General features: G+C 42.2%; 2 protein-coding genes across 2 annotated transcripts; one reads left to right on the top strand and one right to left on the bottom strand.

The window, feature by feature from the left end:
• Positions 1-2,206: 2,206 nt before the first annotated feature.
• LOC108672288 (zinc finger protein 142-like) lies at positions 2,207-6,076 on the bottom strand. The gene is made up of 3 exons (XM_047883994.1): positions 5,855-6,076; positions 4,821-4,942; positions 2,207-4,108 (listed from the first exon to the last, which is right to left on the bottom strand). The coding sequence occupies exons 1-3, from the start codon at positions 5,982-5,984 to the stop codon at positions 3,164-3,166; spliced, it is 1,197 nt and encodes a 398-aa protein (XP_047739950.1). The 5' UTR covers positions 5,985-6,076; the 3' UTR covers positions 2,207-3,163.
• Positions 6,077-12,617: 6,541 nt separating this feature from the next.
• Positions 12,618-14,432, top strand: LOC108672289 (mucin-2-like; the record flags this gene model as incomplete). Its single annotated transcript, XM_018159932.1, has 4 exons — positions 12,618-13,180; positions 13,229-13,423; positions 13,615-13,806; positions 13,976-14,432. Coding segments are annotated over exons 1-4 (1,407 nt in total), but the record flags the coding sequence as incomplete, so codon positions are not given.
• Positions 14,433-14,960: the final 528 nt, after the last annotated feature.

Below are 14,960 nucleotides of genomic sequence, written 5' to 3' on the forward strand. Positions count from 1 at the left end.
GAGTCTGTACGCACGGACTCAGACCCCGCGCACGTGGGGGTCCCAGACCCCGCGCACGTGGGGGTCCCAGGCACCGCGCACATGGGGGTCCCAGATCCCGCGCACGTGGGGGTCCCAGACCCCGCGCACGTGGGGGTCCCAGACCCCGCGCACGTGGGGGTCCCAGACCCCGCGCATGTGGGGGTCCCAGACCCCGCGCATGTGGGGGTCCCAGACCCCGCGCACGTGGAGGTCCCAGACCCCGCGCACATGGAGGTCCCAGACCCCGCGCACGTGGGGGTCCCAGACACCGCGCACGTGGGGTCCCAGAACCCGCGCATGTGGGGGTCCCAGACCCCGCGCACGTGGAGGTCCCAGACCCCGCGCACGTGGAGGTCCCAGACCCCGCGCACGTGAGGGTCCCAGACACCGCGCACGTGGGGTCCCAGGCCCCGCGCACGTGGGGGTTCCAGACACCGCGCACGTGGGGTCCCAGGCCCCGCGCACGTGGGGGTCCCAGACCCCGTACACGTGGGGGTCCCAGACCCCGCGCACGTGGGGGTCCCAGGCCCCGCAGGGGTCCCAGACCCCGCGCACGTGGGGTCCCAGACCCCGCGCACGTGGGGGTCCCAGACCCCGCACACGTGGGGGTCCCAGGCCCCGCGCACGTAAGGGACAATAAAATAAAGAGATAAAGGCAGCGATTGCATTGCTCAGTACACTCTACCTGCTAGTACACTCAGGCAATGAAGTGGCAAAAAACTTCCTACGCGCACTTCTGTTGGCACAAATTTGGGTAAATGTGATACTTTAAGTTCCTTATGAAGCTCATAAATCCTTCAATGATCTTAAATTCATCATAAGAAATTGCAGGCAAATTCATGACACGGTCAATTCTGCAGTCAGTTCTCCAGTTAAGTTAAAGAATAAAAACAAATTATACAGCACCTACTGAAGCAGGTAGAAAATGAGCAGCTTTAAATACAAAATAACACAGTAATAAACACATTACATTAGCATTTTATTATTCACTTGACAAAGTATGGTTACAAAATTACTGCATTTTGTAGCATGATTTACTGCTCGGCAAGGTAACATTTTATTATACATTCTTTTAAATGTCTCCTGAATAAATCTAATTAGATAAATATTTTAAGAGACTAAGATAGTTCTTACTAAAAATTTTTGAAGTTTAATCCTATTACAAAGGTAATAGGTAGGTGAGACAGATTGTGCAAAATTTGAATTAATAAGATAATTAATTTTGTGACTATTAAGCTTTCATCATTTGGAAGAGAGTTGCTACAGGCGCTGCAGATCTAACCGGGGAATACACAAAACAAAAGAAGTTGGCATCATAAAATAAATTGTACAACTTGGACCAATGAAGAGCAGGCCATTAGTATAGAGTATAGACAATACCACTCACACAGAGAAATAATGGGGTCTAGATAAGTTGGACCAATGAAGAGCAGGCCATTTGTACGGACAATACCACCCACACAAAGAAATAACAGGGTCTAGGTAAGTTGGAATGTCCTCATATTGACTTGCTTAGCCCATATCTTCTACGTCATCCTCACAGATGCCAAGAAACTAAGATATTCAGTAAGCAATCAATGCAACTTTATGGTAGTTGTTATAAAATGTTAAAGTTCATAGAAACTAAGATGTTCACTAAGCAATCAATGCATCTTTATGGTGATTGTTGTAAAATGCAAAAGTTCATAGAAACTAAGATGTTTAGAAATTTTTAATGAATCAGTGTAATTTTATAAGGTTGTTGCAAAATGTAAAAATTTCACAGAAACAGACATCATAGCAAAAGGATGAACAGCACAGAGCTAATGAGCAATCAAATTGTCATTCAAGTTTCCTGCTCAAGTATGTTGGAGTTCACCAGTCCACATCATGTATACTGAATGATAAATTAAGTGCTGCCTTCAAGCACTTGCTATTAATGTAAAAGGGTTAAAGGTATTGAAAATCTTTTTCAGGGAAATAATAAATGCAGTAAATAGACCTTCAAGAGATTTTAGTGCATTTCACAACAACTCTTTCAAACTGTGACTCATGCCATTTCTGTTATTATTGGAGACAACAAAAGCTCAAATCAACAAAAAATCTCTCATAGCCCCCATTGAGGAGTACCTAAAGTTGTTGTAAAATGTAAAAGTTCATAGAAACTAAGATGTTCAGAAATTTTTAATGAATCAGTGTGATTTTATAAGGTTGTTGCAAAATGTAAAAATTAAAACAGACCGCATTGCTCAAGGAAGAACAGCACAGAGCTAATGAGCAATCAAATTGTCATTCAAGTTTCCTGCTCAAGTTTGTTCGAGTTCACCAATCCAAAGCATGTATACTGAATGGTAAATTAAGTGCTGCCTTCAAGCACTTGCTATTAATGTAAAAGGGATAAAGGTATTGAAAATCTTTTTCAGGAAAATAATAAATGCATTAAATAGACCTTCCAGAGATTTTAGTGCATTCCACAGCAACTCTTTCAAACTGTGACTCATGCCATTTCTGTTATTATTGGAGACAACAAAAGCTCAAATCAACAAAAAATCTCTCATAGCCACCATTGAGGAGTACCTAATTCAAACATTATCGGTGTGCCCAAAATTTACATTTAAAGAGCAATATCACAAACCTGACCAACATACAAGCAGGTGAATTTCATCTTCAATCCACAATTACAGTAATTATAGCGGCAGATCACATCGTTGCTACCAACAAGTTTATCACTCGACAGGCCCTTCTGCCAACGCTAATTTATACACGAAAACATAAACATTATATTACCAACTGTATTAAATGTAAAATTGATGCACAATACTATCCCATATTATCCCATTTGAATCTTATGTAATAAAAAAAAAATAATGAGAAGACAGACCTGAACACTAAGCATCAAGACCTCCTTGATTTCTTGATGTGGAAGGTGTATGGATTGGGAGACTTATTCATATTTGATTGTGGCATTGTAACTAAACTCAATATGGAACCCTTTCACTAAATAATCGTCCTAAATCTGAATGCATTCAATAGGTATATTTTTCAGCTAATGTATATTCAATAGGTATATTTTTCAGCAAATACACTAATTAACTGAATTTAACCAAAACCCCTCAACTTGGTTTAGATTAGATTGTAAGCAGACATAGTAGCACAACTTTTCCTAAGCCAAAACATGTTTAGATTTCAAGTGCTTATTGAGATACCTTTTCTCACCAACGACATAATCACATAACTCACATCTGAAGCCGTTCCCTAAACCGTGTTTAGAAAACATGTGCATATCAAGAACACTTTTTCTACAGTTGCTATAATCACACAACTTGCATTTGAATCCTTTACCTAAACCATGTTTAGAAACCATGTGAATATTCAAAGAATATTTTTCAAGAGTAGAATAATCACATAACTTGCATTTTAACCCCTCCCCCAAACCATGCTTTGAAAAATTGTGCACACTGAGATGAGATTTGTTAATAGTAACATAATCACACAACTTACAATTGATTCCCATACCCAAACCATGTTTAGAAAAAAGGTGCTTACTAAGAAGATATTTTCTACGAGTGGCATAGTCACATAATTCACATTTTAATCCTTCCCCTAAACCATGTTTGGAAAACAGGTGATGTTTGAGAGCTTCCTTTCTAGCCGCAACATAGTCGCATAGGTCACATTCCACACCTTCTCCTATGCAATGTATAGAGAACATATGCATTCTGAGATAGCATTTTTTGCCAGCAACATAATCACACAACTTGCATTTCAAGTCTTTCCTCAAACCATGTTTAGAAACCAGGTGACTATTGAGATTGTCTTTTGTATTAGTAACATAGTCGCATAACTTGCAGTTTAATGCAGGTCGAAAACTTTGTTTGTAGATTTGTTGGGCATTGAAAGGAACATCTGTATGTAATGAATCAGTGGATGGGGGAACCTTGGGCAATTTCTTTGCTAATCTTGCATGGCCATTGTTGGCCAAGTTGGATGACTTGAACTCAGCCACAGGCTGACCAGAAAGAACTTCCTGGACTAAAGCTGCTCCATTGGGTACTGGAGAAATATTTTCCTGACCAATGGTGGCCGGGGCACCGCACGGCATGGCACCCTGAAGATGGAAAGCAGATTCATGTGATTCTTTCATATCATGCAATGAACAAAAATTAACTTAACATTTAAATATATTTAGATTACTACAATCTTCATTGTCTTCTACAAACTTTTCTTGGGAAACAATCCTTAATTATTATCAATTGTATTAGAATAATTTCAATGATAGGGAAATCATCTAGGCAATTAAAATGGGAAAGATATGAGTATACTCATAACTCAACATAAAACTTGTATCAAAGTAAATCTACAAAAAAAAATTCCCAAGTCATGCATTAGACAACATTTCAATATTAGTGTTCATTCATGTTCATTTAAGATCAGAATGTGACACTAATTTCACATCTCACAAGAACATATGCCCTGCAAGAACAAAAGACACGAGAAATGAACAACATTGCTACCTGCATTGCTTGATGGGGGCATATTGCTGCAGAAGTTATGTTAATTTAAAACCTTCAATAGAATATTTGGGACAACCTTGGATTAAAATGGCAGATATTTTATGTTGGAAAGAATCTTGCATACAAAAACAAAAAAATTGAGGATAATAAGTGATGAAAATGTTACAATTGTAATAAACATTGGAGCTGATGAGAGTTGAGGTGCAAGTTGTTCACAGCAAGGCCACGGCAGCCACATGATCAGTTCGCATTAACATTTTAATTTCTTAACAATTTATTTAAACTCAATCATGTTAAAAATATCACCTCATATTCTTCACAGCAAAGTGGTTCATCCTTCACAGTTATGTCCTCTCCCTCATCTTCAGGCTCCTCTTTGATGTAAACTGTCATGATGGAGGGTAGGGATGAGCTGCTGCCCTCCATTACTGTATGTAATATACAGCAATTATTATTAGCATGATGATACTTGCAGCTAAGAATATCAACATAATAATGGACTCAAGCCATCTCTACTGCCTCCTCAACTCATTAGCAGGCAAGTTACTCATTTATGCTCACTTGAAATTGCCTCCTAAAAGGTCCCACCACAGCCTCCAGTTTGTGGCAATGTCAGGCTGAATCAATGTTGAAACAATGCACTTTGGGACATTGAAATTCAATTGATCATTAGTTCAGAATGAAAAGAGAATCAACATCATTTTTTCAATGTTGCATAAATACGGTGCCTGAATACTGTGACATTCATGATGCAACATGTTAACCTGACACATAACTTTCATAAGTGCGCTTTTAATGCCGGAATTCACCTAGATTTCAACATTGAAACAACATCAAAATGTACAACATTGAAAAAAATAATGTTGATTAACTTTTTATTTTGGATTAAAATTTGACATTATTTCAACATTCAGAGTATGCTGATTCAACATTGATTCAACCTTACATTGCCTGATGGGACATCACCAATTATCTGCCCAACTCCATTCATAGCATCACCCCTACCATGCCCAAGATTTAAAATATGTGCATTTAAATTAGCATTTAGACTTGGACAATGAGATTGATGATTTTATAACATTTTCAAAAGATGGAAATAGTATTCATATTTGCATGCTTGCCCACAAAAAAGTTAATGATAAGAATGTAATTTTCCTTAGAATGTGTAGGAAAAACATTTGACAGTTGCAAGTTGTCATCACCATCTTTCTTTCCAAACTGCCAAGGGATTTGGTTCAACAATGATATGATCAATAAATCATGAATGTCAATGAAGTATAACATCTTCCCAATTGACAAATAAAATAGACTTGCAAGCACTAGTTGTGAAGCATACATACCTTCAGGCTTGAGTTTGCACACGTCAGTTGCTGCTTGAATGAGGCTCTGCTCAGGGCACCAGCCACTCCTGACTGCAGCATCTGAGAGCTGGTGCAGAACAACTCTGCACTCTTTTATATTGTACGCCATGAGATTAATGTGGGGGTATATAAGTTTGAGGTTTCCTGAGACACCCTAGAAGCAATAAGATATCCAGCAATAACCAACTTAAACCAAGTAGGAAGAGTATCTGTAAGCAATGCAAAGTTAAATAAGTTGCAATGAATAAACTGTTTCCTAAAATTCAACTGTCAATGACATATAACTTGCCATTAAGCTAATGCTGTAACATGGTGGAAATTGAGGTTTGGAGGTACCTTTAGGTCTTACTAGATCTGTCATAGGTCATACCAATAATTGTGTATGACAACCAGCACTGCTTTACACACTAGTATTGCATTTGCAATTTTGTTACATATAGTATGACACCAGCACTTTCATTCTTGCACAGAGGTAAGCACAACTCAAAACAATGAGTTTTTCACTAAATTGCTAGTGGTGTCATTTTACTCCCAAACAAATTAGTGTTCCACAAGTAGGACGATTTAGTTCTCAGCTATGCTCAGCCAAACCTGAACAACAGAAACATGGATATTCCTTGTAAGCCAGCAATTCATGTCTGGAAATTTAATCCTGATGGGATGCAAATGGGAAATCAATTGTTTTAAATTAATTTTCAGATCAAAAAACAATAAAGTTTACAAACTATAATTTACTTTCTGTTGACTACTGATGGACTTTTCTTCCAGATTGCCAGAGCTGGAAGTTGAAACGAATAAGTTTATGCCTGCCATCTGGTGTCTGCCTATACACTGGAATGATTCTAAACAGTAAACAATTCATCTTTGTTTTTATAATATTCCAATAAATGAGCTAGATAATGATGATGTTTTTCCCCGAAGAACTACAGGTACAATTTGCTAAAAACTTTTAAATTCCTAGAAAATTTGCCTTCATATTTGTCTTATGCTAATGTAATGAATTCCTATATGTAGAACTATTACTATGATTGGAAGAGTAATTTTCTAAAATGTAAATACTAGCTTCTGACCTTCATCAGCTGGGCCTTGAGTAGAAAATTCTTTATAAGGCTGCTATGATGAACATACCATAAAAAAGTTTGGTGCGTAGTGAAATTTTTTGCCATTGATTTCATTGATTAAACAAATAGATGAATAATTGGTACCTAATGGAAAATATTTTGTGGGAACAGACTGTGTTAGCACCACAATCACAAGTAAAAATTTGGTGTCATGACTCATGATGAATGATAACTTGTCATGATGTTTGCTGATGTTTGTATGATGGCATGCAGATGAATGATAAATTGTCATGATGATGATGTCTCTTTTCAGGTGTCATAAAATACCCCAATCAGGGGTATTCAGGCATTGTCACACCTGGACACGGCAATTTTTAAGCTTATTTTCAAGTTTGCTCAGTCATTGCTGATTTCTATCATTTCAAGTGCAGTCAACTTACCAGGGCTTTAGCTTCACAAAGTCCCTATTTGGCCAGTATTTGTGAATAAGGTGATTACGGTCTTGATCACGAGGTGCTGTTCCTGTTTTGTGAGGTCGCTCCCTCCCAGCAAGGTTTGCACCGTCAGAGTCTGCATGCCAATATTCCACAAAGTCCTTCTCATAAGTAGGTGAGCATTATTATATTGGGTGCATTCAAGTAGAAAGTGGTCAATGGTTTCATCAACATTGCAAGTGTGTCACAGTCAAGAGTCAATAATTGAAAATCAGTGCAGGTAGGCATTTACTCCAGCACGTCCAAAATGAAGGCGGGCCAATACACTGGATGCTATACAAGTTTACAAGATTTTGCATGCAGCCATGGTACCGGCTGCAGGCTTCCATGGACCAGCAAGAGTGTCTTCCTTTTCCAACCTCATTAACATTTTGTATCCAGTCTCTTTCCCAGACTGGTCGCGGAGTTAGCGGAGAGACAAAGACTGGTGGCGGAGGCAGCGGAGAGCATCAGAATACTCAGCAGCATGATATATGCTATATGATCTAGTTTATGTCCCAACTTTGCTGCTTGATCCACCAACTCATTCCCATGTATCCCAGCATGGGCTTTTAGCCTTTTACCCATTGTAATACCACTTACCGGTATCTTTCATGGTTGAGGGTCCAAATAAATCTATGGATTTGCAGGACCAGTAACAGTAAGAAGCACTTCATAATACCACTGCATGGTGTGTGCAGAAGCAAGCATGGAAAACATCTATATTTAGGGCCATGACTCAAGCTTTCCCGCCATTTCCAGATCTTTCAGATTTCCGCCAGATGAATTACTTCCCATCCAATTGTTAACGATATTCCACGATCATGCTGCAAGATTCCAAATGTATTAACAATTTGTCACATTGGAGCTGCCAGATTTCAGAAACAAGTAGGAAAATTCCAATCCTGTGCAGAAGGAGCAGCGCCAATTGAGGGTCAGTACATGTGCTCAGTTAGGGTTGTTAGACTGCTGAGTGATGACAATTGACAAGTGAACAATACAGGGCTGTCAGCTTTGTCATTAGGACACTACAATTGGAGTGGAGGCGCCAAGAATGGGGCTGGAAAAGTCATATTTTTTTCTGAGATATCGCGGCTCTAATATCATATAATTTCAGTGGGGATGAAATCTTGTGACTCAAATGTCATAAAATTTTGTTTGGTTGAAAAAAATCACAGATCACACTTAGCAAACGTGTAATTTTATAAAATTTTCAACTTCTGCAATCCGCATTGTTTTATGTTCTCACCAAAAATTCCTGCAGAATGTAATCATTGTAATGTAAACAAGTCAACCTAAATGTTTTGTTGAAGATTGTGCATAGTTGTGAGCACATCAAAGCAGTCAGACCGCATTAACACGTGTTCAGCTGACAGTAAAGACAAATGTTATTGTTGCCGTTTGATTGTTTTAGGGTAAAATTAGAGATTTGGGATATCACGTGCATGGATTTTGTAAATAAATTTGCACCTTATATATGGCTTTTTATGGCCAAGATATGGAAATCACAGTAAAAAAATGGAATCATGGCTGGCAAATCTATTGAACCATGACTCAAAAAACACAGTCATGGCTTGACAAGTACCGGTAGATATTCCATGCCTGATAGTGCTAAATGTAGCATATTGCTATATGTGGATTTTTTAGAATCACTTCATTTTTAATTATCTCACTTACCTACTCAGAAACCAATGTCTTATGTATTTGATGCAGGTATCCATGATACTTTGTTTGTCTACTTATAGGAATTGAAGTTAAACTTGAATGAGAGTCTAAAAACACTCTGCTTTGCCAGTTTGTCACTATCCCGCCAATGGACCCTTCGCATTATCATATATGTATACTCATGGTATTGGTGAAGCCAGCTATTCCAAATCATGTAGGTATGTGCACAAAAAAAAAATTTCCTTTCATCGTAATGAAAATTACACCACTGAAAAGAGAAAAAAATTTAGAAAATGAGCATAGTAGGTCAAAAAGTGAATAAGCTATGAAATTATTTCTTTTTTTCAATTTCACCCCAAAAATGGACCAACTTCTGTCACTTTTTTTTGAAAAACTACCATTTAGAGGCTTCTTCTGAGCCAATTTCAAAGATTCATGCACCACTAGAAGCTCTTGTTGTAGGCTATCTATTCTAATTAGAATAAAACATTTTGGTCGAGACTTTGACTGCAGGATCAAGTTGGGTGTTGGTTAACCCATGCGTATGACTTTGAGTAGTGTTTTCAGAAATGGCGCCAGGATCGATGAGATCGGCCGATTCTGAACACTGAACTGGTGCAGCCATGACACACACACACACTTGTTAAAGTAAACAGAGAGATTTTGAGCACGTCTTAATTCGTCAACGGCTGAATGCACACCTGGGAGTTTTTGTTTGGCGGCTATAAAATAAAATAGAAAACATGGAACTATGCACAGACAGACAAACCGCTAGTTCCAATATTAACCGTTATGCGGACAAGCATGAAAATGCGCAGAAATTAAAATTTGTGAAACTGTGGGGAAAATTTCCTAACCGGGCTACTTGGAAATAACTGCGTAGAAGCAGAGCTAACTTTGCCTATATAAGACAGAGGCGCAGCTCTCAAAATTAGCTACTCTAAATGTTTATGAACCTCATAAAGTTTTCCGCCGTCCTAACTGTTCCCATTGTTCTTGGTTTTGCGCCACATTTTTCTCGTGTATAACTAATGGTTTTATTTTGTTGTGCACAACCTTTGCCGAGTTACTGATTTATTTTTGGGTTATTGCTTTTGTCACCTCCTTTTGAACACTTTGGCAGGCCCGTCAGGCTCTGTGATAATTACCTCTTAAAGAATTAAAGGCTTAACGTAATTACAACACTTCTCTTTAACTTCACTTCTTGTTTGTCTGTCTGTCTGCCACAAATCTTATAATCAAAATTGAACACACTTCTACTTATCCTATCGATCTGAAATTTTGCATACTTGCGTAAAGTTGGAGACAATGCAAGAATCTAATGAAAAAATAAATGATTTTGAAAATTAATTTTTTTTAATATTAAAAAAATCGAAAAAATAATTTTGTCGCTATAAATCTCATAACTGATATTTGACACACTTTTACCTGTCCAATTGATCTGAAATTCTACACACTTGTGTGAAGTCGGAGGCAATGCATGAATTAATTGACAGAATAAATAATAAAAAATAATTGTATATTTTAAAAAATTGAAAAATTACTTTCTTTAATATTCGAAAATAAAATGAGAAATTCATTTTACATCTTTGGCATTGGAGACACTGGATTCTTTAGAAGTGTTGTTTTAAACAGGAATTTTTATCGTATATTATATTTTGAACTGCGACCACGGTTAAACAAAGAGAAACTTTATTGCAACCGTCGTGCTATCTATGGCCATGGTTAAAAAAAACTGCGACGCAATAGTGGTTTTACCCGAGACGATAGTTAACAAATACAGTGCATATCAACCATGCAATAACATTTCGTCTCGCTTCGTGTGAGAGGCTGATTGAATAAACTTCCTGCTGTCTGGCTTCGTTATTGCTAGCATGTTGAAAGAACCTATAAGTAGCAGCTACACGGCATTCTCCGTACTTGACATCGCATAGTAGTCATACCACAGTCTCATCCAACCCACACTAGATCATCTTCTGTATGTGGATTGGATATTCTAATCATCTTCATCGTATGAAGTTTAGGCCATTTAAAAGTTTTGTGGTGGTCGATGCTATTGTAGAAAACTGTCAAATCGTCGTATTTAGCCGGAACATAGGCTCGCTCTCGAATACCGTTTCCGTATCACTCGAATATCAACGTTTCTATCAAGTATGTAAGCCTCTAAGGCTTCAAATATTTTTTTCTCAATGAATATGGAAGTCCTTCCTAAGGAGTAGAAATCGTTCAGCGGCCGCTCTAGTATTTCGCATAATTTGCTGTATATTATTGAAAAATTCTTCAAAACTTGCATCATCGGACAAAATGATAAATATTTAGACAAAACTCAATTCTAAGTTTATTGTGAACCGAATTATTGGCTATAAAATTGCATAAATATTGACTTTCTTATTTGGCACGCTTCTGTAGTATTTAACAAGTCGATTGGTAACTAAACTATTCTGATCATATTGGACTTGCAATATTATCAATGCAGAACTACAGTGAAGTCTCGAGTATTATTCACGTAATTACATTCTTGTAATTTTATAAAGGAATCATTTATATCAAAGAAACATTAAAGTTTGATAGCGAATACAACTATACAAATTTCTCTGCTTACATTAATGTGAACATCGAATCCGTGTGCGTGACACTAACAGTCTAACGCAACGCCCGCTGGTGTTAAATATTTAGATGTCGGTGAAAACTTTGTACGCAGCAAATTTATTTAAGGTCATGGATTTACCCTAAATCCTCACTTTTTTCCCAAAAGACTAGTTTCCCAATACTTTGAATGCACTGCAGTTTGTTCGATTTCATATATTCTTTTTGTTGAATTCTGACTACTTCGACAATTATTTAGTTTATGTTACACAAGTTTTCTATGAAGAATTTGAATTTCTCCAGAAGAAAGTGGTTAGATCATACACTTAATAAAATTTGCCCACATTCGCTGGACCGGCTCATATTTAAACCCTTTTCGCTAAATTTTCTTTTTCATGTGATCAAAAATGAAAGTTGCATTTCAAACACGAGATATGAACAAACATTTCGTAATTGATACGCGTCATTACAATAGGCCACCCAGAGTACCTAAGCATTAAAATTATCCTTCTAAGACATAATTATTAAATATCATCAAGGATAGATAAGGCCAGGTCTCGTTAACAAATTAAATAATTATTAATCAGCTAGTCTTTTAATAAAACAATATTTTATTTGGTCACTAAGTAGAGCAATACCTTATTCAAAAAGAGAAATACCTTATTCAGTCACAACGAAAGCACTGACAGAAATGAACTTTCTGTGACGGAAAAAGTATTGCTTTATTGATAGACTAGTAGAAAAGTAGATAATTATTATATTATTACCAATAAACCAATACACTCAACACTTCTATATTTGACTGAAGTAGCTTTTTTCCTTCAATGTCTCTGGTCTCCTGTGGGGCAATGTCTGCCCCTCCTGTGGAAAGACTCGTGAAGGTGGCCCTGCAGTCCCGCTTCGGCCATTGCGTGGCCAAATAATTATTGGTAGGCGGCTGCCTGCTAGCGAGCTCTTATGTGGAGGCCGTCCCCGGGCTATCGCTCCAACACCGCGTGGACAACCAAGAAGAACAGGGTCCTGGCTGCCTCACCTCCTCCGGGTCCTGACCACCTCACCTCCCCCGGGTCCTGGCTGCCTCACCTCCCCGGGTCCTGGCCGCCTCACCTCCCCCGGGTCCTGGCTGCCTCACTTCCTCCGGGTCCTGACCACCTCACCTCCCTCGGGTCCTGGCTGCCTCACCTCCCCGGGTCCTGGCCGCCTCACCTCCTCCGGGTACTGGCCGCCTCACCTCCCCCGGGTACTGGCCGCTTCACCTCCCCCGGGTACTGGCCGCCTCACCTCCCCCGGGTACTGGCCGCCTCACCTCCCCCGGGTACTGGCAGGGTCCTGACCGCCTCACCTCCCCGGGTCCTGACCGCCTCACCTCCCCGGGTCATGACCGCCTCACCTACTCGGGTCCTGGACTGCCTCACCTCCCCGGGTCCTGACCGCCTAACCTTCCTGGGTCCTGGCCGCCTCACCTTCCAGGGTCCTGACCGCCTAACCTCCCCGGGTCCTGGACCGCCTCACCTCCCCGGGTCCTGACCGCCTCACCTCCTCCGGGTCCTGGCCGCCTAACCTTCCAGGGTCCTGACCGCCTCACCTCCCCGGGTCCTGACCGCCTCACCTCCCCGAGTCCTGACCGCCTCACCTTCCTGGGTCCTGGCCGCCTCACCTCCCCGGGTTCTGGACCGCCTCACCTCCCCTGGTCCTGGCCGCCTCACCTTCCTGGGTCCTGGCCGCTTCACCTCCCCGGGTCCTGGACCGCCTCACCTCCCCGGGTCCTGACCGCCTCACCTCCCCGGGTCCTGACCGCTTCACCTTCCTGGGTCCTGGCTGCCTCATCTCCCTGGGTCCTGACCGCCTCACCTCCCCAGGTCCTGTCCGCCTCACCTCCCCGGGTCCTGAGCGCCTCACCTTACTGGGTCCTGGCCGCCTCACCTTCCAGGGTCCTGACCGCCTAACCTCCCAGGGTCCTGGACCGCCTCACCTCCCCGGGTCCTGACCGCCTCACCTCCCCGGGTCCTGGCCGCCTCACCTTCGTGGGTCCTGGCCGCCTCACCTCCCAAGGTCCTGACCGCCTAACCTTACTGGGTCCTGGCCGCCTCACCTCACCGGGGCCTGACCGCCTCACCTCCCGGTTGCTGACCGCCTCACCTCCCGGGTCCTGGCCGCCTCGCCTCCCCCGGGTCCTGACCGCCTAGCCTCCCAGGGTCCTGGACCGCCTCACCTCCCCTGGTCCTGGCCGCCTCACCTTCGTGGGTCCTGGCCGCCTCACCTCCCAGGGTCCTGACAGCCTAACCTTCCTGGGTCCTGGCCGCCTCACCTCCCAGGGTCCTGGCCGCTTCACCTTCCTGGGTCCTGACCGCCTCACCTCCTCCGGGTCCTGACCGCCTCGCCTCCCCGGGTCCTGACCGCCTCACCTTCGTGGGTCCTGACCGCCTCACCTCACCGGGTCCTGACCGCCTCACCTTCGTGGGTCCTGACAGCCTCACCTCACCGGGGCCTGACCGCCTCACCTCCCGGTTCCTGACCGCCTCACCTCCGCGGGTCCTGACCGCCTCACCTTCGTGGGCCTTGACCGCCTCACCTTCGTGGGTCCTGACCGCCTCACCTCACCGGGTCCTGACCGCCTCACCTTCGTGGGTCCTGACCGCCTCACCTTCGTGGGTCCTGACCGCCTCACCTCACCGGGTCCTGACCGCCTCACCTTCGTGGGTCCTGACCGCCTCACCTCACCGGGGCCTGACCGCCTCACCTCCCGGGTCCTGGACCGCCTCACCTCCCCGGGTCAGATGTGTATAAGAGACAGGTATGTGATAGGCTGATGATTATATCTCAGTACTGGAACATTCACACGTTTAGCAGTGAAATACTGGAAAACTGTTTTTTNGGTCCTGACCGCCTCACCTCCCCCGGGTCTTGCCCGCCCCACCTCCCTTGGGCACCCCCGAGGAAGCAATGCTCCCTCGCCTCTAGCGCTCTGGGCCTATACTTTCAAAAAAGTTAAGTGATCGTAAGCCAGTCATTGACGGCCTTTCAAGCAAAGTCCACCAATCATAGTGTTAGAAAATAGAGCGCAAGTACTTACGTTCACTTAGCCAGTTTTGAAAGTATGGCCCCAGGGCTGGATCAGGAACATTCGCGCTTTTGCAGGCACTTTGGGTCCTACACATTCAGGATGGGATGCTTCTCAAGCGAGGTTTGTTTCGAGTGTGGGGATCTAATCCACTCCACTGCCTGTCCTTACAACGGTCGTTCCCGTCTCCTTCCCGTGGGAGTCATTTCCAGGCTGCAGTCTTCCTGACCTCTCCCATC

Source organism: Hyalella azteca, unplaced genomic scaffold, assembly GCF_000764305.2.
Source record: "Hyalella azteca isolate HAZT.00-mixed unplaced genomic scaffold, Hazt_2.0.2 contig14240, whole genome shotgun sequence".
NCBI classification, from domain to species: Eukaryota; Metazoa; Arthropoda; class Malacostraca; order Amphipoda; family Hyalellidae; genus Hyalella; species Hyalella azteca.

What these genes read in the sequence shown, in the direction of transcription:
- LOC108672288 (XM_047883994.1), bottom strand. Translation starts at nt 5,984, where the DNA reads ATGGCGTACAATATAAAAGAGTGCAGAGTTGTTCTGCACCAGCTCTCA. An exon ending in GTGCAAACTCAAGCCTGAAG is followed by an intron (nt 4,943 to 5,854) that starts GTATGTATGCTT and finishes TATTACATACAG; the next exon opens with TAATGGAGGGCAGCAGCTCA. An exon ending in TTTGCTGTGAAGAATATGAG is followed by an intron (nt 4,109 to 4,820) that starts GTGATATTTTTA and finishes TTCCATCTTCAG; the next exon opens with GGTGCCATGCCGTGCGGTGC.